The following is a 25,390-nucleotide window of genomic DNA, read 5'->3' on the forward strand; positions in this document are numbered from 1 at the left end:
GCTGGAGACTAAATGGTTCCTGGTGATTTCACACCTAATTCTTCAGCTTAATTCCTAATTATTTTGCAGTGCTAATTAATTCCTAATTAACATGCATCTTTTCTCGTTAAAAGAAAGTCATACAGGTTTGAAATGGCATAAGGAGATGTTGTGAAGAGTGTTTATTTTCATCATAGACTCATCAGAAAAACCTACATTTCCACAAACGTCCAAAAACATTCACTGCAGTTTCCAGCTGAAATTAAAACTAGTAGCAGGAAAACATCAACAACTTTAAATCCTTTTCACATAAATTATGATTACGGGCAGATTAATGATTGTCGCTTTTAGCACCACACAGTGGACATTTCGCTTCGAAAGTGCCATAAAAACAAGCAAGAAGCAATGAAATATCATTGCTTTCATCGTCCTCTCCTCCACCTCTATTTATAAAACCCTGCACATTTCTCATCAAAATCATTTGAAATTTGTGTCAATACGTCATAAATAGAACGCAGCAGCAGTTTTCTGTCAGAGATTTGTCATGCCGCACCGCATCCAGTGTAGACCATAGATATGTGTATATACTGTATATTTATTGTGTAGACAGCAGCACTGATTATAATGAGTTTCATTGTATTTTGTCACGCTGCGCCACTCGTGTCCGGTGTAGACACGGTGTAACATTGGTTTTGCTTTGTTTCACAGAACTAATCGTTGCCTGGGTTGCTTACGTATGTGTGGGGTAGAGCTATCAAAATAGGGGTGAGACCCTTTTGGGGTAGGAGCGTGTTTGTTTTGGTGATTTGAAATGTCAACATTGGCTACCAGAAATCGCTTACCCCACCTTTAATGCTACAATTCATTCTGCAACATCATAATCGATCACATTGCGATATGGCTTTTATACAGTCAGTTCATCGCAAGGTGCCCCTAGCACCAATTACAAATTTGCATTCAACTCTTAACTACCTTTGCTCATTGTATGAGCTACAGCACTAACAGATCCATGGCAGCAGCACTGGCACTTCCACTTCATCAACCAAAGACAACTAACATATGTTCAAAAGGGAAAACAAAATTACAGGCCACTCAATTCACCATAGCCAATCTTGTAGAATAATTTTCTATGAAAACATATGGCCTCTTCACCTGGACAGTTTACACTGAAAGATCTGTTTCTATCTCTAATATCAAATATGGTGAGCAGTAATGGGTTTTAAGATGAGCCACAGCTGTGAGTTCTCAAATGCATTTGGATCACTAATGGTTTAGTCATCTTTTTCTCTGTGTTATTGATAAAGGTAGGCAATTGTTGCTAGGGGACATAAAGGATTCAGATAGCCTCTGTCAGACAATTGCAATTGTAATGAATTATTGTACAACCAAAGTATACGATAAGGACTTGTTCAAAAATTTATTACACTCATGACATTCATGGGTTCTTTTTTTATTACTGTTAGTTGGAGGGGGGGGGGGTCTACTTTATTATAAACAGAGACTTTCAAGCTCTTTGTGCTTGTAAAAATTGGGCTCAACAGTTAGGATTTTTTTTTCTTCTGCTGGCTATAAAAAACATTTTTGTATTTGCAAGAATTTTGTTTTATTTCTCCATTAATTATTTGCTTTTGACATTTTTTGTTTAAAAAATGATTTACAAAAAATTATATCCCAGCTTTTTTTCACAAAATGTAATTATGCAAACAAATTATAATATAACTACATTTATAAAAACACTTATGTTGCAAATGTGTTTTGATGCAAAACAGTACTCATTGGTCTGTAGTTTTCTTTCTGACTGATGCTTCTTACAAATTTGACAAAATCTCATCTATGTTTTTTCCCATTGTCACCCATGTTGTTGGTGGGCATCTGGGCAACCTTTGCTGTGCTCTGAAAACAGACACTAAATTTGACAAAATTATGCTTTCCTTAATTCAAAACACATAAAAAAATCTGGTAATTTAAATTTACCGTAAATGCCCTGTAATTTTAAACTTCTTATAAAACACACACATGAAAATACAGAGCAGCTTTTCCAGAGTCATTACAAGGTAGGTTTCATGAAAACTAACAGTAGATGTAACAGTAGCGGCTTCCATGAATGAAGTTAAATTAATCTGGATTAAGCATGGAGAGTGAAGTAATCTCATAGAGTGGTGAGGCATGACAACCTCTTACTACCCGACATTATGATCCAATATTACCAGCTGAATTCAAAGAAAGGGCTCTTCAAATAATATTACGATATTCACAGCACTAGAACAACAACTCTAATACAAAGAGGCTGACAAGTATTCAGACATAATATCAAACGTCCTAGATGTCACTGTGCACAGGCTGTCCACTGTATGCAAATTAATGTGATCATTATTTGTGAACGCATCTCTATCCGGGCATTCTGATGACTACAGTATAGGAATACAATATAATCCCACAGCAGAATCACATATGGACAGCATACCTTAGAGTCAGGTAATCAGGCATGATGATGTATTAATCAATGTATGCATGCATAGACAATAAAAATGCCATTAATATTACACTGAGGTGTACCATTAGCACATGATACAGTTTTCTTATTTTCAGACGCTACTGTCATTTTTAAATGGACAGCAAAATGTGCCATTTAATATCTGTCGATTACATAAATGTATGCAAAGAATGGCTCCATCATTAGACACAACGCTCAAAGCTCTTCTAGTAACCCATTATGAAAAGAGAATCAGCAAAGCAGAGCTAAAGGAGATATCTTCAGACGTTCACTAACTGACATCCTGATTCACACATAAGCTTTTTTCATGTGCTGCAGTCAGTGAAAAAAAATGTAAAATAAGAAAAGAAAAGCTTTTTAACACTATTACACCTATGCAATTGTCTTTATATTTCTTGATTCACTATATCACATATTTTGAAACACAGGGAGTGGTCAGTGTCGTTGTTTGTCATTAGTGTATCTGCCACTCCCTGGCGAAATGATAAACGGGACTGCACACGGCCAAGAGTCCATCAGGTTTCGCTTCTGGGAACAGGGATGCCATTAACACAATATACACATGCTAACAGTACCATGCAAAACTGTAATCTGGTCACCAACAATCCCCACCAGAAGCAGAACTGAACGGCTCTTGCCAAAGCAAAAACTACCAAGAACCTATCAGAAATATCAAACTTACGTGTTTTGCGGCTGACGTGGGTTCGACCAGGCGTGGTCACGTGCCGTTCAGTGGATGACTGCTCTCTGGTCCACATTTGGGTGGAGTCGTTTAGAACGGCAGGGTTGGAGGGAGAGGGGCTGGAGGTGGACGTTTGGACCGCAGACGTTGTGGTAGAGGCCACGGTGGTCATAAAGGTGGGATTACGTGTGACAAAGCGCGTAGACGGGCTCTTCTGTGTCACCTGGCTGCCGGATGCACCACCACCTCTTGGTGGAACATTGGGAGGAGTTCCTGTTCGAGTCCTGCTCCGCACCACAGTGGTGACGGTGGGGCTGACCGAGCTGACCCCTCCAATAGTGGTTGTGGTGGTGGTGGTGTCAGATCCCTTAGGAAAAGTGCTAGGTTTGGACAGAAAGATGGGGTCCTGACCAATACCCTTGGCGTCCACCAAGTCAGTAGGCACGTAGTCCCGCACAGAACCCACTACGATCCATTTCAGCAGCATCAGACTCAGCCCTAGGCCTATGAAGCCAATTATAAGTGGGACCACGCAGAGCCAAGTCTGTTGGCGGGGCCAAAGGGCACAGCTCCCGCACCTTAAAATGCCACCACGAGCAGGGGCCTGGGCTTGTTCACGTCCACCGGAGCCACCTCTCCCATCAGGCTCCTCCAGTACCATAGCCCCCGAGTTGCTCACTGTTCCAGAGCTGTCACTCATCTCGCCTGTGGCACGGTAAGGGTTAACCCCAAGGCTGGGTGCTCAGCAGACATGGACAGCACAAGGCGAAACACTGGCCAGTAATGCCAGACATTGGAAAAAAGTAAACCACAACCGCAAGAACACAGAAATAGTTACAAACACATCAAGGCATACAAATCACATCCACACACAACTAACACACATACACACACTCACATTCAGACAAGCGCATACACCCATTAGAATTTCCAGAGGTAGAAATCTCAGTGGTTGCAGAATCCAGTAAAAAGGGCAGTCCTTTAGTCCAGTTCCACCAATACGTCCAGATGACTTCCAGCTCGCCGCAAGATCACCAAAATGGTACAAATGTTAAATAAAGATGCTGAGCAAAGAAGGTGGAAGGAAAAGGAGGAGTGAAATCATCTGCATGTTGACTCCGAGCACCAGCCGTTGCAGCAGCACTCTCTGTCGTCAGATTATCAAATCCCTCTTTTTGCAGATGACACCACCGTTAGATTTACCCTCCAATCTCATACCTCCATTCATTGAAATATTTGAAGGTAGAGTTCAGTAAAAGTTAAAAACTGGTTCATATTTTTCCTCTCTGGCTCAGTTGTTCTCACCAATTCATTTTTCAAGGTCTTGATCTGACTCACGGTCTTGTATTCGAGCGCTGAGTCAGCTATGCATATCGAAGAAAGCTGGTTTCCTCACGGAGGAGGACTCGGTATTGACCGTGAAGCAATATGTCCCTTTTTCCACGACCAAAGCTCCTGCTGATTTATATCATCCTTATGGGAGCAAGGGACCTGCAGCATGGATCCTGGTATGTGCAAGCTGAGCCCCGGCAGAGGAGGCAGTGGCAAATGCAGAGTTATCAAGGAAGAGATCGTGGATGGTCAAATCCGTTAGCAGTACAAATCCGTTCTGAACAGCATCTGATGAGTGACCCACCTGGGCTTGTTCACGTCCACCGGAGCCACCTCTCCCATCAGGCTCCTCCAGTACCATAGCCCCCGAGTTGCTCACTGTTCCAGAGCTGTCACTCATCTCGCCTGTGGCACGGTAAGGGTTAACCCCAAGGCTGGGTGCTCAGCAGACATGGACAGCACAAGGCGAAACACTGGCCAGTAATGCCAGACATTGGAAAAAAGTAAACCACAACCGCAAGAACACAGAAATAGTTACAAACACATCAAGGCATACAAATCACATCCACACACAACTAACACACATACACACACTCACATTCAGACAAGCGTATACACCCATTAGAATTTCCAGAGGTAGAAATCTCAGTGGTTGCAGAATCCAGTAAAAAGGGCAGTCCTTTAGTCCAGTTCCACCAATACGTCCAGATGACTTCCAGCTCGCCGCAAGATCACCAAAATGGTACAAATGTTAAATAAAGATGCTGAGCAAAGAAGGTGGAAGGAAAAGGAGGAGTGAAATAATCTGCATGTTGACTCCGAGCACCAGCCGTTGCAGCAGCACTCTCTGTCGTCAGATTATCAAATCCCTCTTTTTGCAGATGACACCACCGTTAGATTTACCCTCCAATCTCATACCTCCATTCATTGAAATATTTGAAGGTAGAGTTCAGTAAAAGTTAAAAACTGGTTCATATTTTTCCTCTCTGGCTCAGTTGTTCTCACCAATTCATTTTCAAGGTCTTGATCTGACTCACGGTCTTGTATTCGAGCGCTGAGTCAGCTATGCATATCGAAGAAAGCTGGTTTCCTCACGGAGGAGGACTCGGTATTGACCGTGAAGCAATATGTCCCTTTTTCCACGACCAAAGCTCCTGCTGATTTATATCATCCTTATGGGAGCAAGGGACCTGCAGCATGGATCCTGGTATGTGCAAGCTGAGCCCCGGCAGAGGAGGCAGTGGCAAATGCAGAGTTATCAAGGAAGAGATCGTGGATGGTCAAATCCGTTAGCAGTACAAATCCGTTCTGAACAGCATCTGATGAGTGACCCACCACCATAGAACAAGCCGTTGATATTGTGCAGAGCAGCGGGCGTACACTCAGCCTCTATCTACATTCCTCCACTGAGAGAGTGCAGTTTATGTTGTGCTGGATGATATGGCAGCCCTCTTGGATTAATACTGACACCTAGCGGCATAGATGTGTCATCACGCAAAAACAAAAGTTTTCAGTTGCTGATACCACCGTACAAACATGCAATTTTCCGTGAGCCATGCTTAATTCCACAAATGAAAGTCTCAGTTAACAGACAGGTTACTGAAATTGGTCAACAACAATTGATTATTAATTATTATTGATTAAACTGATGATTATTATTTTATTATTATCATTATCATTATTATTATTATTATTATTATTATCATTATTATTATATCAGAGTCAAATAAAAATATAAAATATCGCAATTCTGACAATATCTGCAATTCTAAGGTGGCAAGAAATATAATTTATAATTGCTATAGTTACTAATATTTAATGTAATGTTTATTTATTTTATTTTTTTTGGGAGCAAAATAAAAAAGTTTTATATTTGTCACTAAAAGCCTTGTACATTCAAGTTACAAATAGACGCACACGATCTTGCATTAAAAATATGGTGGTATGTTATTTGTATTTGTCTGTTTATCAAATAATCCTGAAAAAAATTATAACATTTACACAAAACGATTTCAACATTGAAAATAAGAATAATTATTAATATACTGATTTTTATTTAAGCACCATCAATAACTGAATAATAAGTATAATCTGATACTGAAGAATCAAATTACTGAATTCAGAATTACTGATACTGAATTCAGCTTTGCCATTTACAAATATATTTAAAACAGATAAGTTACTTTAAATTGTAATAAAATGTCACAATATAACTGTAGAATAAATGCAGCTTTACTGAGCTTAAAGGAACACTCCACTATTTTTGAAAATAGGCAAATTTTCCAACTCCCCTAGAGTTAAACAGTTGAGTTTTACCGTTTTTGAATCCATTCAGCCGATCTCCGGGTCTGGCGGTAGCACTTTTAGCTGTAGCTTAGCATAGATCATTGAATCTGATTAGACCGTTAGCATCTCGCTCAAAAATGACCAAAGAGTTTCGATATTTTTCCTATTTAAAACTTGACTCTTCTGTAGTTACATCGTGTACTAAGACCAACAGAAAATGAAAAGTTGTGAGTTTCTAGGCCGATATGGCTAGGAACTATACTCTCATTCCGCAATGATTTTACCCAGCGCCTGAAAATAGGCCAACTTCTGTCAACATAACAAACGTGACCACCTGCTTGCACAGGGAGCGTGCTGGGGACTATTTTCAGGCGCTGCGTAATATCATTGCGCCTGCTGCACCCATAGTACGGCAGCAAAGTTCCTTGATTATTACGCCAGAATGAGAGGATAGTTGCTAGCCATATCGGCCTAGAAAATCGCAACTTTTAATTTTCCGTACACGATGTAGTACACGGAAAATGAGCCTATTTTCAAAAATAGTGGAGTGTTCCTTTAAGAGATCTTGTGTGTTTCAAATACAGGTTTGTAACAACATAAGGGTAAGAAAATTATGGTGTGAATGCTCTTGCTCTCATAAGTATACATCTGAATGTAGATAGGAAACATTCCCAATATCTTCCTTTACCCCCACTGCTGCTGTTGAAGCAGATTTGATCAATATTATTCGTTTTGCTGTTATAACTATGTATTAGATTAGATTCAATATTAGATCCAATATGAAACTTTTTTTTATCTGTGCCAACCTGTGGTGTAAACTTAAAAAAAGGGGACCAGCTCATGATATGTCCTGCACTGACTTCCTGTTTCAATCAGAAATACGTCAACACAAAGGAAAACTGTGCTCATCAAGCCACTTCATGGGGATTTTTAAGAATGTGTGGTGTTCAAGCTGCTTTGTGCATCAGTCTTTATATCTTTGCATCAGTGCTTGCGATGGTATAAACAGTACAGCCGAAAATCTCCAAAATGTCTTCAATCTTGCATCAATCTTCAAGGACATGTTGTCCAAAGCACCAGGTTTCACATGATCAGAGAGGAGATAACTCTGTGTTCTTTCACTCCCCCTGAGAGAGACAACACTGCGAAGAATAAGCCGTTTTTATACCGCCATATTAACACACACATACTGAAGTCTCCTGTGATGCAGGTAAATTGAAAGCAGACGGTGCAAAAGGGTAACATTAGTTATATATAGGACTCTGATGTGTCCCTTGGATTCGAGTAAAATTACTAAGAAAACGAATTGCTATTATAAAAAAATAATAATAATTAGTTATTGATAATGGATGTTTTGATATGTCAAATTTATCTCACCTAGAAATTTACAGTAGTGTGTCAACAAATTCCCCCCAAAGATTTATAATTGTGAATAATTGTGGAAATTCATATGAATGCATCTTGAAAGATATCTTTGACCAACTGTTTAGATAAAACTTTAACTTGGTGCTATTCTGGAACAAAAATCAACTAGGATGGGATTTAAACTCTCCAAAAAGAGCTGTTAAATTCAAGCAAATTTATGGTAAGCAGATCTATCTGTTTGGTCATATGCTCTCAGACATAAAATATTTGTTGCATCGGAGTGAAATCCTCAGCTCTAAGCGCTGCAGCAACAATAGATTGTGTCTCAATTAACTGAAAGAAACCAGAAATGGAAAATTCCAACTATGCAAGATGAATTATTATAATTAAAAAAAACAATGTATGCAGGTTGCATCAATCTGTTTCAATAAATCATTCCCATCTGCCCATGTTGTTCAATGCAAGGAATGCAACATTCAAGCTTTGTGTAAACAGTCTATGCCTGATAAGGACAGGGGGCACTGAAGATGCATTGCAGAGGCTCATTTAATTTACAAAATAGGTGTTGTTCATATGGCACTCACTGAAGATGAATTGATGGTACTGGTCAAAATAAAATCAATGCTCTTCGAAGATAATCAGTCATCACCTACCTCTACAAACCCTGCAAACCCTCAGCACACTTCTTGTTCCCATGGTTTTCTTTTGGTTTCACTCTCTAAAAAATAAATAAATAAATAATCTTAGATAGCAGAGATTTTTTTTTAAATGCTTAGTGTTAGAGTATGTTCGGCCTTTATTCAGTCCATTAACCAGTCCACTTATTTCCATATATCTATAAATTCATTCATTCAAACGCTGAATCTAGTAGTAGTAATTATGTCCGTGTGTGTTTGTGTATGAAGATAAATGTACTGAAATATGTTGTCTGCCCAAGTATGAAAAAAATAATTGCCCTAACAATTGACACAGGTGTATGGCTGAGAATCACATTTACAGCAATGTGCATTATTCATGCTGTGAATCTGAAGGACGTGTGAAAATCAAGCAACAATAACATTCCATATGCCAAAGATGCAAAATTAATGGATAAACTGGAAAATTATGCAACATATTCATAAGTTTGGATGTGATATTCAGAGTTTGGATGTCCTCACTTGCGCTATTAAATTAAACATCAAGCAAGGGCGTTCCCAAAGCGACTCGACGCAGCTCGAGTTCCTGAAGGGGAATCACACTGCTTGATTTTCACTCGCATGAACGAGCACCGATTTGCCTCCGATTTCAGGCATTTGTCTGCGATTTTGCAAAACCTGTCGGCGAGTGAAAAATCAGGCTAAAATCATGCAGTGTGAACTCGGCATAAATATTCTTCCATGTGTCTGCCACCACCACAGCATGCTTAAAGGAACGAGAATGAGATGTGAGAGGAATATTCCAATATACACACAAAATAGTGCATAAGAAAGTTGTAAAAGAAAAAGTTTACCCAAAGATGAAAATACTTTCTTCATTTAGACATGTTCCCAAACCCAATTACTTTCTTTTGTGCACAAAAGAAGATATTTTGAAGAGTCCAAATAACAACAATTAAACATCTTCTATTGTGTTCGACAGTCAGTCATGCAGGTTTGAAACAACATGAGAATGAGGAAATTATGACAATTTACATTTTGGGGTGAACAATTCATTTAAGAATTCTACAGAGGTTCATAAGAATGTGTACACTTTACAGTAGGTGTAACAGAAAGAAAAAAAAAAATTTGAAAAACGTTTAAGTTCTCCAATATTTTCTTAAGAACATATTGTATCTTAAAAGAATAGATTACTCAAGAAAATTAAATGTACTCGCTCTGCAGCCTGTCTAAGATGTAGATGAGCATCTTGGCTTTTGGGATTTAAGGCAAGTTATTTATGACTGATTTAATATTTTTAAGACATTTTTTTTCCAAGAATTGTAATTCTTTTAAAGTTTTGTCTTAATAATGTTATCTTTTTTCTCAAGACTGTTCTTAAGACATTTGTTTTTGTGAATACAAAATATTCGTAACTCTTCTAAGTAAAGTAGCAAGTTTATTGAATGTTTTATGAACCTGGTCACCAAATGTTTCTGTGAGTTCTGAAAAGCAAGAGAATGTGTAAATGATGACAGAATTGCCTTTTTTTGGGTGAAATATTCCAACTATGAACTTCACTATCCAGACCAGTGAGGCAAGTATAATTTAGAGGTGGAAACGGAAGTGGTGACATTTTTGATAATGATGGCTGAACCAAAACTGTCACGTCTGTCTAATTTTGGATGTTTGAGAGATGGTTCAGAATCACTGTAGACTGATATCATCTCACTGGGGTTCTTTGGGTGTTTGACTTAACAGCAGTTGCTCCTCTACTATTGATTTGCAGACAGAAGACACGGTTTGCATCTGAATCTACCAATGGAGCTGTGAGTAAGAGAGTGCTTCTCTTCTGATCCAAACTAGCACTGCTCCTCAGGGAGTTAACATTTCTATTTCAACTGTTCCAACAGTCTGTCTCTGTCTGTCTCTTGTTGTGGTGTGTTGTGTTGTGTTGTGTTGTGTTGTGTTGTGTGTGTGTGTGTGTGTGTACCAACCAAACATTGGTTCTGACTCGGGGAGCTGGAATTGAACCCTAATCTCCCCTGATGACGGTACACCACTTTACATTATTTATAGCAAACTCCCCACACCAAAGTCTCATTTGACATTTTCTGTGTCCAGCTACTTGAGGACAAGGACATCAGAGGGACAGTCCCTGCAGGAGAGCTCTCTGCCTGTCAACTAAACTGAATGCACAAAGACATAGAGGGAAATGTTGATATCCCTCAACTGAACCTTCTAGACTCTTTGGCATTAAATCAACTGTTAAAATAAGAGAGGAAGACATTATGCACATAACAACATATTTAAAAAAGCCTGAGGATGGCTGCTGGCCACTTTCACTCATATGATAAAATATTTAGATGAGGTTGAACAGGCATTGTTCAGTAGGACACCAGAGAAAGACAATGACATCATGTCAAACATGTTTTTCTGATTGCATTTTTTGCTATTGACCTTTCACTTGTGTGTGTGTTTTTTTTCCCTTCTAATTATATATGCTCAATATAATAATGGTATGTATGTGCATACATACACTGTATTGCTGACTGTAAGCTCTTTCTTAGATATGCTCACAAAGGTCAATATGTTAATGGTATTGAGAAGAGGCAGATCTACTGTACATAAACTATGAGACATCATTGTTAACGCACACACACACACACATACTTTCCATTAAAGAAAATGAATATGCACAAAATGACATGATTGTCAAAATGTAACAGATCCAACTTTAAAACTGTATACATATATATTAATGTAAATGTGTCAAAATATATAATGTGTACGTACACAAAAAATAACAAAAGACACCCTAAGGTTGTAATAATAGCAGACAATGAGTAGGCCTATTATGTTTGTAGAACTTTGTATTATACATTTTCTGGACTGTTTACATTTTTTATTCTTTTTAAAACACTGTTAATGCAATGTTGTTTTCGTTAAAAGTATTTCATTCATTAAAGTATTTCATAACATTCTACTTTATACCGTGTATATAATACTGTTTTTGTGTCACGGAATGTAGTTTTAAGAGTTTTTAGGCGAGAATGTACTTGTTTAGACTTCAAATATGCAGTTTGTTAATAAAGATAAAGTCTATTTGAAAATCTGCTTTGACGTTTTTGGATCCTTGGCCGGATCTTCTGGAATTTGCCGCTGGCTCTGATGTCTCTGTATTGGTTAAATATGAGATATAATTAATTTTGGGTAAATCTAATGGCCACTCTTTGGTCTCATTAATCTATTATTTGTTCCAAAGCAAATAGATTGACTGAGAACAAAATCTCATCACATTATATTTTATGCAACTTCAGTGCTGTATATCAGAGCTCTGCCTTTGTACTTTTGACTGAATTGCCTAGCAACTGTAGTATAAACACAATATCACACATGTAGCCGTACGAAATGGCTGTATATATATATATATATATATATATGTTTTTTTTTTCTTTTAAAGTGGCGTTTATCGGTTTTTGCAAATAAACTCTTCATATATACCAAAACCTCCGTTTTTATGGCAATATCTGCAGAAGCGTTTTCAAAGCAGCTTTAAAAGACCATTTGTGTCAAACCCCCTCAAAGACTTGCCTTTAGCGCTGACAAACAGGCGAGGCTTTGGCTCTATCCCCCTTTCACTCCGTGTACATTTACAGGGCCAGTCACCCCTCTGTCCCTTATTGAATGAATGAGAATGGCACAGTGAAGATGATAAACGGATAAACAGATAAACGGTCACATCTATACTTTTTTCCCTGTGGCTCAGCGGTAGAGCATTGCGTTAGCAATGCAAAAGGTTGTGGGTTCGATTCCCAGGGAACACACATACTGGTAAAAAAAATGTATAGCCTGAATGCACTGTAAGTCACTTTGGATAAAAGCTTCTGCTAAATTTTTTTCTCAGTCTTTCCCATCTCTCATCAGAAACATCACACAGTAGGTTCTTCATGAGCCTTACTGCTTCCTCAACATATTTAGTTTGTAATATTTAAAGCATACCCCCCTGTGGTATTAGTAATGCAGCTCAGAAGACTAGTCTACCTTAGCGTTCATTACCAGAGAAATGAGGGTGATGAGGTTTTGAGAACCTGTCTGCCCTCCATTTTACTCTATCTATTTATAAATGCACAGGCCTGTATATATATATCTCACCTGTAAGGCCTGTTTAACCTTCAAAATAAAACCTTTAAACTTTCTCTAAAAAAATCCATCCATATATATCCCACCTGTAAGGCCTGAATAATCTGATTAACCTTCAAACTAAAAGCTTGAACTATCCGTTTTAATAGTATTTTAAACTTCCGAGGCTGCAGAGTCAACTTAAAAGTTTAACTTTGGCATATTTAACAAGTACACTTCATTGTGCATGAACTGCTAAATAATTAAGTGATTACTTGGAAATGTTTACAAAATAGATGAGTTTCCTCCTCTGACCCACCTTCATGATGTCACAATCTGACTGCTGGTCTCTAATGAGAACAGAAGAGCATTTGTATTACAGTCTGTCCACTAATAAAATCATCTGCAGTTCAAAGACAGATGGCAGACAGATGGAATGTGTTCTCTAGGAATAATGATCACAGGGGATGCCCTGATTTCTCAGCGTCAGCATTTCCACACCCCAAAACTGCAAGTGAGTAAAGACATCTGAAGTCTCCCTATGTCTCACTAAAAGCCTGACTCACTGCATCACTTACTTGCAGTCAGATTTAAAAAAATGGTGAAGAGCTGTGTTTATCAGCATATTCTGATTTATTTGTCCTATTTTATAATATAAATTTGTTACTTTACATTATGCTACAGCATGAAAAGCATGAAACATTAATCATTACTAAAGATAGTAAAGATCCCGAGATGTGATGTACCTGACAATACTGTGGGTGTTACTTGTAACTAGCGATACCACCTTCAAATGTGTTTGTATCTGTACTCTGCCTCAGGTCCTTCTATTTCTCTTTGCTTTCATCCGAACAACTGAAGGCGAAGAATCCTGAAAAATGAAAGAATGAAAGAGATGACAGAACAAAATGAGCGTGAGAGAATCACATTCCCCCTTAGAAACTATGAATGTAGTGTAGCAGCATGTCAATAAGAACCATTACAAACATTTATTAAATTGATTGGTATGGTATATTGATTTATATTTTCAATATACCATATTTTGTCCTTAAATTCTATTTTGTTATCTTTCATTATTAAATTTATTTAATTTTCTCATCCATTTCCTTCATCTCTTTATGTGCAACAGTGTGTAGTGCGAGAGTCAATGAATTGGAAAGTTCATGAACCGGATTCGTGACAATTTCCTTCACCTCATTTATTTTCTATTTCTGTAATATAAGTACTGTGTACATTTTGACAGTTTTGTAAATGCTGTACAGCTCTGTTGACTCTTTGAGAGAGGAAAAAATAGAGGCAGGCAAGTATGACATCACCGATCTGCTCACTGTTAACCTCCAGTGGGTGAGTGCAACTCAACAAGCAGCCTTTAACACCCCTGCTTACTCACACAAACACACACACACACACACACACACACACACACACACACACTCACACATCCAGTGACATCCTAGTTTGCAGGCGTCTTGGTTAGGGTGGAGAGAAACTTTCAAACACACCCACGTGCATCAATCTGCACATACGCACAGGGGCACGTGCTCACACATGCATGCAGAGGTAGAAGAGAGATGTTCGGGCAGATCGATCTGGTGAGGAGCAGAGAGACCGAGATTCACAGAGTGCTTCAACATAGATCACAGACGCTCTCTCCATCACCCTCATCTCACATTCACACACACTCACATTTCCAGCTGCCATCTCATTTGATAGATTAATGTGTTAAAATGAGATCTGAGATATTTTTTTAAGTCAAATCTGAATGCAATAAATAAATAAAAATTTCTAATAAAAAAAAGAAAAACGTTTTACTGTTACTCAAAAATGAATGAATAAGAAAAAAGACACATGATGTAGTCACAACTGTACACCAATAGGCCATCATCTCAAACAAACAGAGTTGTTAGAATGGCAGCCAGGCTGTTTCAAAGCAGCTGTGATAAGGCGAGTCTGCGTGAGGCCGATTATTCCGCTGGGCTGAAGAAACAGCAGCTCTGGTACTTCCTCTCCTTTTGTTTATCTCTAAACTGCCCTGTTTGCTCCGGCTTAGACTAAGATATGGAAATGACAGCTGAAAACTGGCAAACAAAGCGCTTTATTTGTCCAAAATACTGGACAAAAAAAAAAACTCTCTTTCCCACCCTCTATGAAAATAACACTAGATTGTGGAATAACAAGACAATATTTGCAACTATACCAGATGACTTAAGTTGAATGTCATTGCAGAGCTTGTAAGGCAGTACTGAAGTCCTCAAACATAGCATTTAAGACAAAAACTGTCTATAGGTGCTAATAATAATTAATATGTTTGGGATATTGTGGAAAAAGAGTGTCTGCTTTAACAAATAGGGTGGATACAGCATATTATTCTTGACTAATTTTGTCATGCATGAAAGAAATATAAATATGAAATGGGAACAGACCTTGCCAACTTTTAAATTGGCTGGGTGTGGTGTAAATAAATTAACACTCTATTTGTCATGCCCCTGGACTCATTCTGTGTGTTTTTCCCTCTCCATGTGCCTGCCCTGACCTAGTTTTCTTATGTTGATTGTTCATTAGTTCCAGGTGTGTCTCGTCATCCCCTCGTCAAGTCCTGTGTATTTAAGTGAGTCCTATTCAAAGTTGGTATTGAATGTCGTCTTTCCCCACTACGTGTCTGTTCCTGGTTCCTATGATGTCAATTAAAGTCTCTTTGTTTGAAGTCGACTCCTCGTCTCCTCGTTCCTTGCTCCGTGCTACTCACAGTAGCGATTTGTGACAGAAAACCAGACCGATACAGTTACCTCCGTGTGTTCCCTCCATTTTTGTTTCCGTTTTTTCCTCAGTGTTTTTTGTTTCCGTAGTGTTCCCTCATGGATCCCCTCACCCGCCCTGAATATCTCCTCCTCCTGCTGGAGCAGGGGGAAAGATCGCTCAAGGGCCATACCAGACTGTTTCTGGCCCTCGCTGAACTCACCAGCTATCTGGACGTTCTAGGACGCCAGCCTGAACACTGCGTGCAGAGCGTCGTCCAAGGATGGTCCTCGAGTGGATTTCGCCAACTTCGTGTAGTGGATTCTGGCGAGAAATGGATCGCCATTCACCATCTGCCCCATGAACGATCTCGCCGGATCCACTTCTGACCCAGTGCCCAGCCCACCATCTCCCCGCTGCGCGGAGCGCATGCCCAAGCCCACCGCTGATGGAGAGCCCGAGCTCGCTGCGGTTGACGAGCCGTTGCCGCATGGAGCGAGAGAGCAACGGACCGCCGCGGAGCCGGAGCTGCAAGAGGGCTCCAGTCCCCGAGTTTAGCCCAGAGAGGGTTCCAGGCCCCAAGTTTAGCCCAAAAAGGGCTCCAGTCCCCGAGTTTAGCCAAGAGAGTATTCCAGTCCCCGAGTTTAGCCCAGAGAGGGCTACAATCCCCAAGTTGAGCCCAGAGAGGGCTCCAGTCCCCGAGTTTAGCCAAGAGAGTATTCCAGTCCCCGAGTTTAGCCCAGAGAGGGCTACAATCCCCAAGTTGAGCCCAGAGAGGGCTCCAGTCCCCGAGTTTAGCCAAGAGAGTATTCCAGTCCCCGAGTTTAGCCCAGAGAGGGCTACAATCCCCAAGTTGAGCCCAGAGAGGGCTCCAGTCCCCGAGTTTAGCCCAGAGAGGGCCCCAGTCCCAGAGTCTAGCCCCGAAAGGGCTCCAGTCCCTGAGTTCAGCCAAGATAAAGTAATTGTTCCCATGTCTAGTCCAGAGAAAGTTCCTGTTCCCATGTCTAGCCCAGAGAAGGCTCCTGTTCCCACGTCCAGCCCTGAGAGGGCTCCTGGTCCCAAGTTAAGCCCGGAGGCTCACAAATGCCCACCAACCTACCCTCTCCTGCCTCCTCCACCGCTGTCGTCTGGCAGCCCCTCTGCTCGCCCTCAGCCCACCATCAGCACGGTGCAAGCTTCGCGGGACTGCCATCCTCCAGCGTCGCCGTGGCTGGAGTATCCCTTGACTCCGCCTCCAGCCTCTAAGCCCTGGACTCCGCATCGACCCGTGGACCCATCGGCTCCACCATGGCTCCTAGCTTCTTCCTCTCCGCAGTCCACTAGCTCCGCCGGGCTCCCTCATCCCTCTGGCTTGGTCTGGCGTCGAATATCCTGCGCCTCGGGACTACCCTCAGCCCACCATCAGCACGGTGCAAGCTTCGCGGGACTGCCATCCTCCAGCGTCGCCGTGGCTGGAGTATCCCTTGACTCCGCCTCCAGCCTCTAAGCCCTGGACTCCGCATCGACCCGTGGACCCATCGGCTCCACCATGGCTCCTAGCTTCTTCCTCTCCGCCATGGCCCGGCAGTCCACTAGCTCCGCCGGGCTCCCTCATCCCTCTGGCTTGGTCTGGCGTCGAATATCCTGCGCCTCGGGACTCCACTCCTCCAGATGCGCCTCGTCCCTTCGTCCCTCTGGCTCCGTCAGGCTCCTTCATCCCTTCGGCTCAAAATAAAGTCCTCAGTCCTCTGTTGCTCCAGTTCCACCACGGCCTTTCGGATCCATGCCTCCGCGTCAGTTACCGGCGCCATCTGCTCCGCCTTGGCCCTCGAGGATCCTCCTCGTCGCCCTGGCTCATCACTTTCCGTCTCCGCCTCGGGCTCCTCCGCCACCTGCTCCGCCGCCGTTAGTCGGCCCCCTGGAGTCGGCAGCCATTCCTCCTCCCTCCACCATGGGCCACCATCATGGCTGTGGCCTGGGTCCTGCTTGGCCCCTCCTGCTCCAAGTCCTTCCTGTCGCCTCCCTGGCTCCTCCCTCCTTTGTCACTGCCCTGGACTCTGTCTGACGGCCCCCTCCCGGGTGTCCGTCCTCCTCCCGAGCCTCTTCCCAAGTTCCCACCCGTTCCCCCCTCTGTTGTTCTACGGCGCCTTCCGGGAGGGGGGCGATATGTCACGCCCCTGGACTCATTCTGTGTGTTTTTCCATCTCCATGTGCCTGCCCTGTCCTAGTTTTTCCATGTTGATTGTTCATTAGTTCCAGGTGTGTATCGTCATCCCCTCGTCAAGTCCTGTGTATTTAAGTGAGTCCTATTCTAAGTTTCTTTGTCTGGTATTGAATGTTGTCTTTCCCCGCTACGTGTGTGTTCCTGGTTCCTTTGATGTCAATTAAAGTCTCTTTGTTTGAAGTCGACTCCTTTTCTCCTCGTTCCTCGTTCCTCGCTCCGTGCTCCTCACAGTAGCGGTTCGTGACACTATTAGTGTATATTCCATTCGAATACTGTACCTATTGCAGATGATGTCACCTGAATGGCAGGTCAACCAAAACATGCTGTCAGCGCAGGAAAGCAGCCAATAACGAGCTCCAAATCACAGTCAAGAGGGCGGAAAATTACATCATAACTCATGTTTTATTAATGTGTGTTTATGCTTTTCACATTTTCTCTGTTTCAGAGGGGCGAAATACCGAAACATCCGCCTCTAGCCAGTTACAGCTATAAAACAGCTGGGCAGTCCACCTTTATTACTGTCAACCCTTAAAAAGTGACACATTCATTGCACTGTGTGGATCAGCGTTTCATAAAAAAAGATACACACTGACACATACATGTACAGATGATGCAGACAGAAGCGTCCACACACAGAACTGCCCACACACACCGATACAATCTCCAAATGGATAGCAGAAAAATCACTTGGCCAGAAGCAATGGCTTTAAAGAACTGCTGAATTATGAGGCATGAAGGGCATTTGAGTCCTGTCAAAACTAGCATGGCCTTTACAGTGACATGCTGACTCAGTATGGACAGCGCACTGAGGGTGGTTAGGACCAGCAGCCGCCCTCTGTATGGGACCTCTGGGGACAAGGGTTTGGCCTGTGCCCTTCCCTCTCCGTCAGATCCTACCCCATACAGAGCCAACAGGGTCAGCTGGGGGGTTAAACTCCTTTTGGAGACTGTAAAGTGCCCACTACCTCAGAGCGAAAGAACAACCCCTCAAGACCTGCATGAGGATATGGGACGGTGCTCAGTTAATATCAGCTTTGTGAGAACACAGCACTGTTAAATCCTATCTCGGCAAAGCAGGAGGGTGGTGTTGGCAGACATTTAAGGGACATTTGGCAGGTTTGAGGTTTTGGAGAAAGGAAGGATTTATTTACACCTCCACAATCATGGTGATTCAGAATGATCATTTTCATTATTCTGACTATAATGCTTATTGTTATCGTTATCAATATAGAGTATGTCTGGTGAAATTTATTGCTAAGTAACAAAGCTAATAGAAAACAGATATTATTTGAGCCAGTCAATAAAGCTAGTGCGAATTCCAAACAATGAAAGAGGTTTAAAATGTTTACCACAGCTATGTATTTATATTACGCTATAACTTCCAGCAATATTGTTTTTATGTATTTTTGAGATCAGACTTCACTGTTTCTTGTTTTGTTACTGTAATATTGTCTGTAGAAAATAATAATAATAATCATTTTTTCCCCCATGTTGTGTTTACTACAGATGTATTACATATACTATTATACATACTGTACACATGTTCTGGATTAAACACAAAAGTATCTTGACTAAGCAGAAATAAAATAAATAAACATAAAAAATAAATTCCAGAGCATGCATACAATATTATTTTAAACATAATGATGATGATTTTTTTTCTTATTATTTATTTCTTCTTCCTCTTTTTCTTATATGGTAATGTTTTTTTTCCCCCCACAATGTTATGTTTACTATGTTTATTGTATACAAGTTCTGGATTTATAAAATGATCTTGACTAAGCAGAAATGCACTATAAAATGAATTAATTAAATAAATACTTAAATAATATAAATCCAGAACATGCATAGAATATTATAAAATCATACTAAATATAATGTTATAAAAAGCAGGAATTATTATTAGTATTAGTACATGTTAATATGATTTATGATATGGTAATATCATTTTTCACAGTGTTATGCTTACTAGGGTAATATATACATGTTCTGGATTTGTAAAATGATCTTGACTAAGCAGAAATGCACAAACAAACAAACAAGCAAACAAACAAATACACAAATACATACTGTACATGCATACCTGGAACATGTATACAATAACATAGTAAACATAACATTGTGAAAAACAGAGAATATTACAGGATTGTTGTCATTGTCATCATCATTAATACCATCATCAATATCACCGCAAAACAGAAACAATTTGAAAATAACCATGATGAAGTTAACATGCTTTTGGTAAAAGGAAAGATATACTTTAATTATCTAAAAGATCCCTGTGAGCTGCATCTGTTCTATTTCTAATGCAGATGTCAGCAGCCATATGAGTACACGGGGCTGCCACAGAGCCATGACAAGCACAGCTTAAAAATGGAGCAGAGAGGTCCACTGTGTGTGCATGTGTGTGTGCGGGTGGCATATTTTGATTTCCCAAGAAAATTTCCATTTCAAACGGAGGCCTCAAGGGATGAAGACAACCTGCAGCAAACACACATACTTGGAATTTCAATAGGAACCACAGCAGAGCCACAGACAAAATGGTCTGCACCACTAATGGTCATGGAATGTAATCGTCCAGAAAGAAAAACATCTTGTATGTCTCATACAGTAGGTGCGTAAAACGTCTCCACTCTCCATCAATACCAAAAGCATAGCCTGATTGTAAAGGATAAACATTTTTAACCAGGTACTTAAAGGTGCACACTGACATTTTTGCCAATTAAGAAAATAAAAATGTATATTAATGTATAATTAATAATATTTACAAATAAAAACATAGAACAAGTCTCTTCTTTACTAGCCTATTGTTATATTGAAGAAGATAATCAGTAATAAAAAGTATATAATTCAATAACTTCAAGGAGAAATTATCTAAATATAATTCAAACATAGAAGAACCATTTCAAAACCATTCAGTTGAGACTGTTTCAATAGTCTTATTTCATAATTTTCCATGACTAGTTCCAATCATTAGGAGCAGCAAATCTGCAGAGCAGACAAAAACTATTTGTTTATGGAACATTTGACGGATGTAACTGGATGATCGATATGTTCCAGAGACAATGCAGCATATTTTGCAAAGAAGCCGTTGTCAGACCAAGCTAGATTCTGAAGTTCTCATCTATATTTATTGTATAGCAGAATATGTGTCACACTGATGAGTTCTGTTGGGGAACATACTGGCAATTCTGACAAAATATCTAAGCATGCGAGGGCACCTTACATGCACACCTGTACACACATAATGAGAGTGGGGAGAATGATCATTCAGGCAAAAAAATATATAAATAATAATGTATACTGTATATATATATATATATATGTGTGTGTGTGTGTGTGTGTATATATATATATATATATATATATATATATATATATATATATATATATATATATATATATATATATATTTGGCAGACAAGGTATCAAAAACCATATCTGGATTTCACCTTTTCCGGTAGCTGTAAGCTGTGAAGTCAAATACCAAGGCTATTTGGATATAACAGTGTCAGTGTAACAGGGCTTGGATATTATTTTTCCTATCAAATCACATCACTTTCAAAACCAAAATTTGGAGAATTTCAAAATGAGATTAGAAAAAAAGATTTCTGAACTGAAAAAAAGGTGGAACCAAACAACTGACTATATTATATATTACTATATATATTAGGGATGTGTATCTCATGACTCAAGCCAATACAATACGCATCTCGATGCATAGCCAACGATACGATACATTAAATATACATATGAAGCAGCTACCGATGCGATGCAATACGATTCACCCCTATTACGATGCAGTGCGATCCGATTTCGATTCGATTCGATTCAACACAAAGCGATTCGATGCAATGGAGAAAATATGATCACATTTAATGTCTCGAGGCTTGTTTCATAAAACAAGTTAACTAAATAAGCCAGGCTTATTTCAGTTAGTCTGACTCATTGTCAAATGATTTGGTTCCATAAAAGCAAATTTAACATAGGCCTAGATCAAGCTTAGTCACTGTGGCAACTTATGCTGGGAAGCTAACCTGGTCTAAAGCAGGCTAACTGCCAGGCTAAGCTAAGCTCATCTACTGACCAATAGGAACATAATGATATTATTTGACTTTTTTTTTTTTTCGTTTCTAGCCATGTAGCCTTTCTCTCTGGTTTTATTACAGCTGCACCTTTTATAGTTTGCAGAACAGATGGCAAAACATCAGAACATAACAATCTAAAATTGCTCTTTAAAGCATTAAAATAACTAAATGAAAAGTTAAAATCACTGAATTAAAAATGAAAATAAATAATAAAGAAAATGACTACATTTTAACTGCTATAAGAAGCACACATTAACTCATTTGAGCTGAGTAATTAGTAGCCTAGTAGCTTACATTTGATTTACCTATTACAATAGTCCACTTACAGTTACTGCTATCATAAAAATACAATTTATGTGTAGGTTTAAAATTCTACAAAAGACACATTTAATGTCCAAAAACAATTTTTGTAGCAAAATGTATATTTTACTCAGAATTATTGCGCTCGTATTCGATTGCTCTGTCTGTTTAGCGTGCATGCGTGCATCAGCGCTCGTTGCTCTCGCGTGCCTCGCCCACTCCTGAAAGCAAAATGGACATGTTTGCATGACGTTATAACATTTACAGATGAAAAATATACCTGTGACATGTCAGTTATGCACTGAAGAAAACACAACGTCTCAAATGCATTAGACAGCACAGATACATTCGCTGTTTGTCATGGTGGATCGATTTGATCCATGATCGACATTAAAGGGATAGTTCACCCAAAAATGAAAATTCTGTCATCATTTACTCACCCTCATGTCATTCCAAACCCATATGAGTTGCTTTCTTATGTTGAACACAAAAGAAGATATTTTGAAGATTGTTGGTAATCAAACAGTTGGTGGTTGCCATCTTCAGTTGTGTTCAACATAAGAAAGCAACTCATATGGGTTTGGAATGACATGAGGGTGAGTAAATGATGACAGAATTTTCATTTTTGGGTGAATTATCCCTTTAAGGTCTGCTTAAGAATAAGCGTGCACAAATTAGTGAGATTGTGTGAATTTAATTTGTCGTTAATGGAACCGCTTTAGCACCGATTGATTTGTTAGGTTATTTCAAGTCAGCTTTTGGACTTTATTCCCAGTTTTTCCTCGGGTCTCTGTGGTGTTTTGATGCGTCATATTCACGGAGCAGCGGTGATAAGAGAACGCGCTTGAGAAACAGTTTCGAGAGGCGAAATCAATCTATATTGGTCACAGATTATTGGTCACTTTCTAAATAATAAAATTATAGCCCATCCACTAATAATTATATATAAATAAATCGGGTTTCACCGATGCAAATATGTTAGAAATGATGCATCGCGATATAAATGACAACTTGTAGCTGATGCACACTTTTTAAACCGATGCATCACGTCGTTAACTTTTTATGCCGATGCACCAAGCGAATCGGGGAATCTTCACATCTTTTGTTAAAATTGGTGAGTAAATGATGACAGAATTTTCATTTTTGGGTGAATTATCCCTTTAAGGTCTGCTTAAGAATAAGCGTGCACAAATTAGTGAGATTGTGTGAATTTAATCTGTCGTTAATGGAACCGCTTTAGCACCGATTGATTTGTTAGGTTATTTCAAGTCAGCTTTTGGACTTTATTCCCAGTTTTTCCTCGGGTCTCTGTGGTGTTGTGATGCGTCATATTCACGGAGCAGCGGTGATAAGAGAACGCGCTTGAGAAACAGTTTCGAGAGGAGAAATCAATCTACATATAAAATATTGGCCACAGATTATTGGTCACTTTCTAAATAATAAAAGTATAGCCCATCCACTAATAATTATATATAAATAAATCGGTTTTCACCGATGCAAATATGTTAGAAATGATGCATCGCGATATAAATGACAACTTGTAGCTGATGCACACTTTTTAAACCGATGCATCACGTCGTTAACTTTTTATGCCGATGCACCAAGCGAATCGGGGAATCTTCACATCTTTTGTTAAAATTGACTTTAAATTAAATTAATTAAAAAGTTTTTTTTATATTTCAGAAAGAAGTCACTTATTCCTCCAAGGCTGTATTTATTTAATCAAATTACAGTAAAAATTTCAACATCATTGGGCTAGAGTACTGTCAATCTGACGATGCCTGTACGCCATTGGATCAGAGCACTGTCAATTGCTGCAGGATTGTTGCATGAAAAGTTTGCATTTGGAGCACCCAACAACACCGTTAGATTATTGGATTCTGTCAGAGCTTTGGCAAAGTAATGCTTTTTTTTTGTGGCAGTCGAGAAATTGGTCCAAAATTGGCCAAATGCATTGTTAAAGGATCAGTGTGTTGTGTAATATTCCCATATAAAACTTTTTACGGCCAATTAAAAATGATTGGTATAGTAAAATGTGTTAATTCACAAGATCAATACATCCTTTATTAAGACAAAATTAATACTTTTGTAAAGGCAGTATTTGTGGCAGTCGAGAACTCATGCTGCAAAATTGGTCCAAAAGGTATGTGTTTTTGCGCCAATGCATTGTTAAAGGATCAGTGTGTTGTGTAATATTCCCATATAAAACTTTTTACGGCCAATTAAAAATGATTGGTATAGTAAAATGTGTTAATTCACAAGATCAATACATCCTTTATTAAGCCGCTTTGTTGAATTTAATGCATCCTTACGGAAGTGTTGAAATGCTGAATTCATTCACTTCTAACAGCACTTAATGGGAGCAGCGTCATACACATAGAGGGCAGAGTGTAGTGTAATTTAAAGGGGAAGTTCACACATCAATGAGTAACAAATGAATAAGTAGCTGGATTCTGATTACTTTTATGTGACTGATCAAGCTTTTTTATGTAGTTTGGGGTAACAAAGGGTTTTATAGGTTTGACTGAAATAATAATGAAAAAACTGACACTTTAAATCAACGTTTCAAAAAAAAGAAAAAAAAAGAAAAACAGATAAAGGCAAAAAGTAGTCACTGATAATATGTAGTCATTGATAATATGCCTAGGGAGTCAAAATGGCTAGAAATGGCCCTGTCCTCAACAGTATGTCAGAAATAATCTCTCAGGAATATACACTGTTCATTTGACATGCAGTTTTACCCATTTATACCCTGTCCCTGTGATCTTGTTTCATGATAACTGAACTTCTCTGATGTATGAATGACAAACATCTCCTGCAGACACCACAGGCATTTTGGATTACACACTAATATAGACAGAAAAAGGGAGAGAGAGAATGAAAAGAGTAGAAACATGCATTTTTTGCCAATCTTGTTAATTTCACATGGATGAAGCTTCATTATACCATTGTTTTACTGCAGTTTCACTGACTTTTCTCTTTTGTTGGACTCTAATGAATAGATTCTGCTACTTTGTGTTACTCATTACAGCAAAGATGTGAGTAAAATTTCACTATACACACAAGTCTTTGAAGACTGGGACTTCATTAATACATATTACAGAAAACTTCTGTTGCTTAATTTGCTTTCACTTCTGTTTAAAGCTTTTAATAAGGATCCACTTATTTGATAAAACATACAGTAAAAAC

General features: G+C 39.4%; 1 protein-coding gene across 1 annotated transcript in view; it reads right to left on the reverse strand.

Moving 5' to 3' along the window:
• Positions 1-5,875, reverse strand: part of LOC107555324 (pro-neuregulin-3, membrane-bound isoform-like) — a 377,395-nt gene extending 371,520 nt beyond the window's left edge. The window contains exons 1-2 of the mRNA XM_016238082.1: positions 5,823-5,875; positions 3,156-4,791 (exon numbers count right to left, since the gene is read on the reverse strand). Coding sequence (XP_016093568.1) covers positions 3,156-3,855 — 700 coding nt within the window. The 5' untranslated portion in view covers positions 3,856-4,791; positions 5,823-5,875. The remainder of the gene's footprint in view (positions 1-3,155; positions 4,792-5,822) is intronic.
• Positions 5,876-25,390: the final 19,515 nt, after the last annotated feature.

Source organism: Sinocyclocheilus grahami, unplaced genomic scaffold (assembly GCF_001515645.1).
Source record: "Sinocyclocheilus grahami isolate Dianchi unplaced genomic scaffold, SAMN03320097.WGS_v1.1 scaffold531.1, whole genome shotgun sequence".
NCBI classification, from domain to species: Eukaryota; Metazoa; Chordata; class Actinopteri; order Cypriniformes; family Cyprinidae; genus Sinocyclocheilus; species Sinocyclocheilus grahami.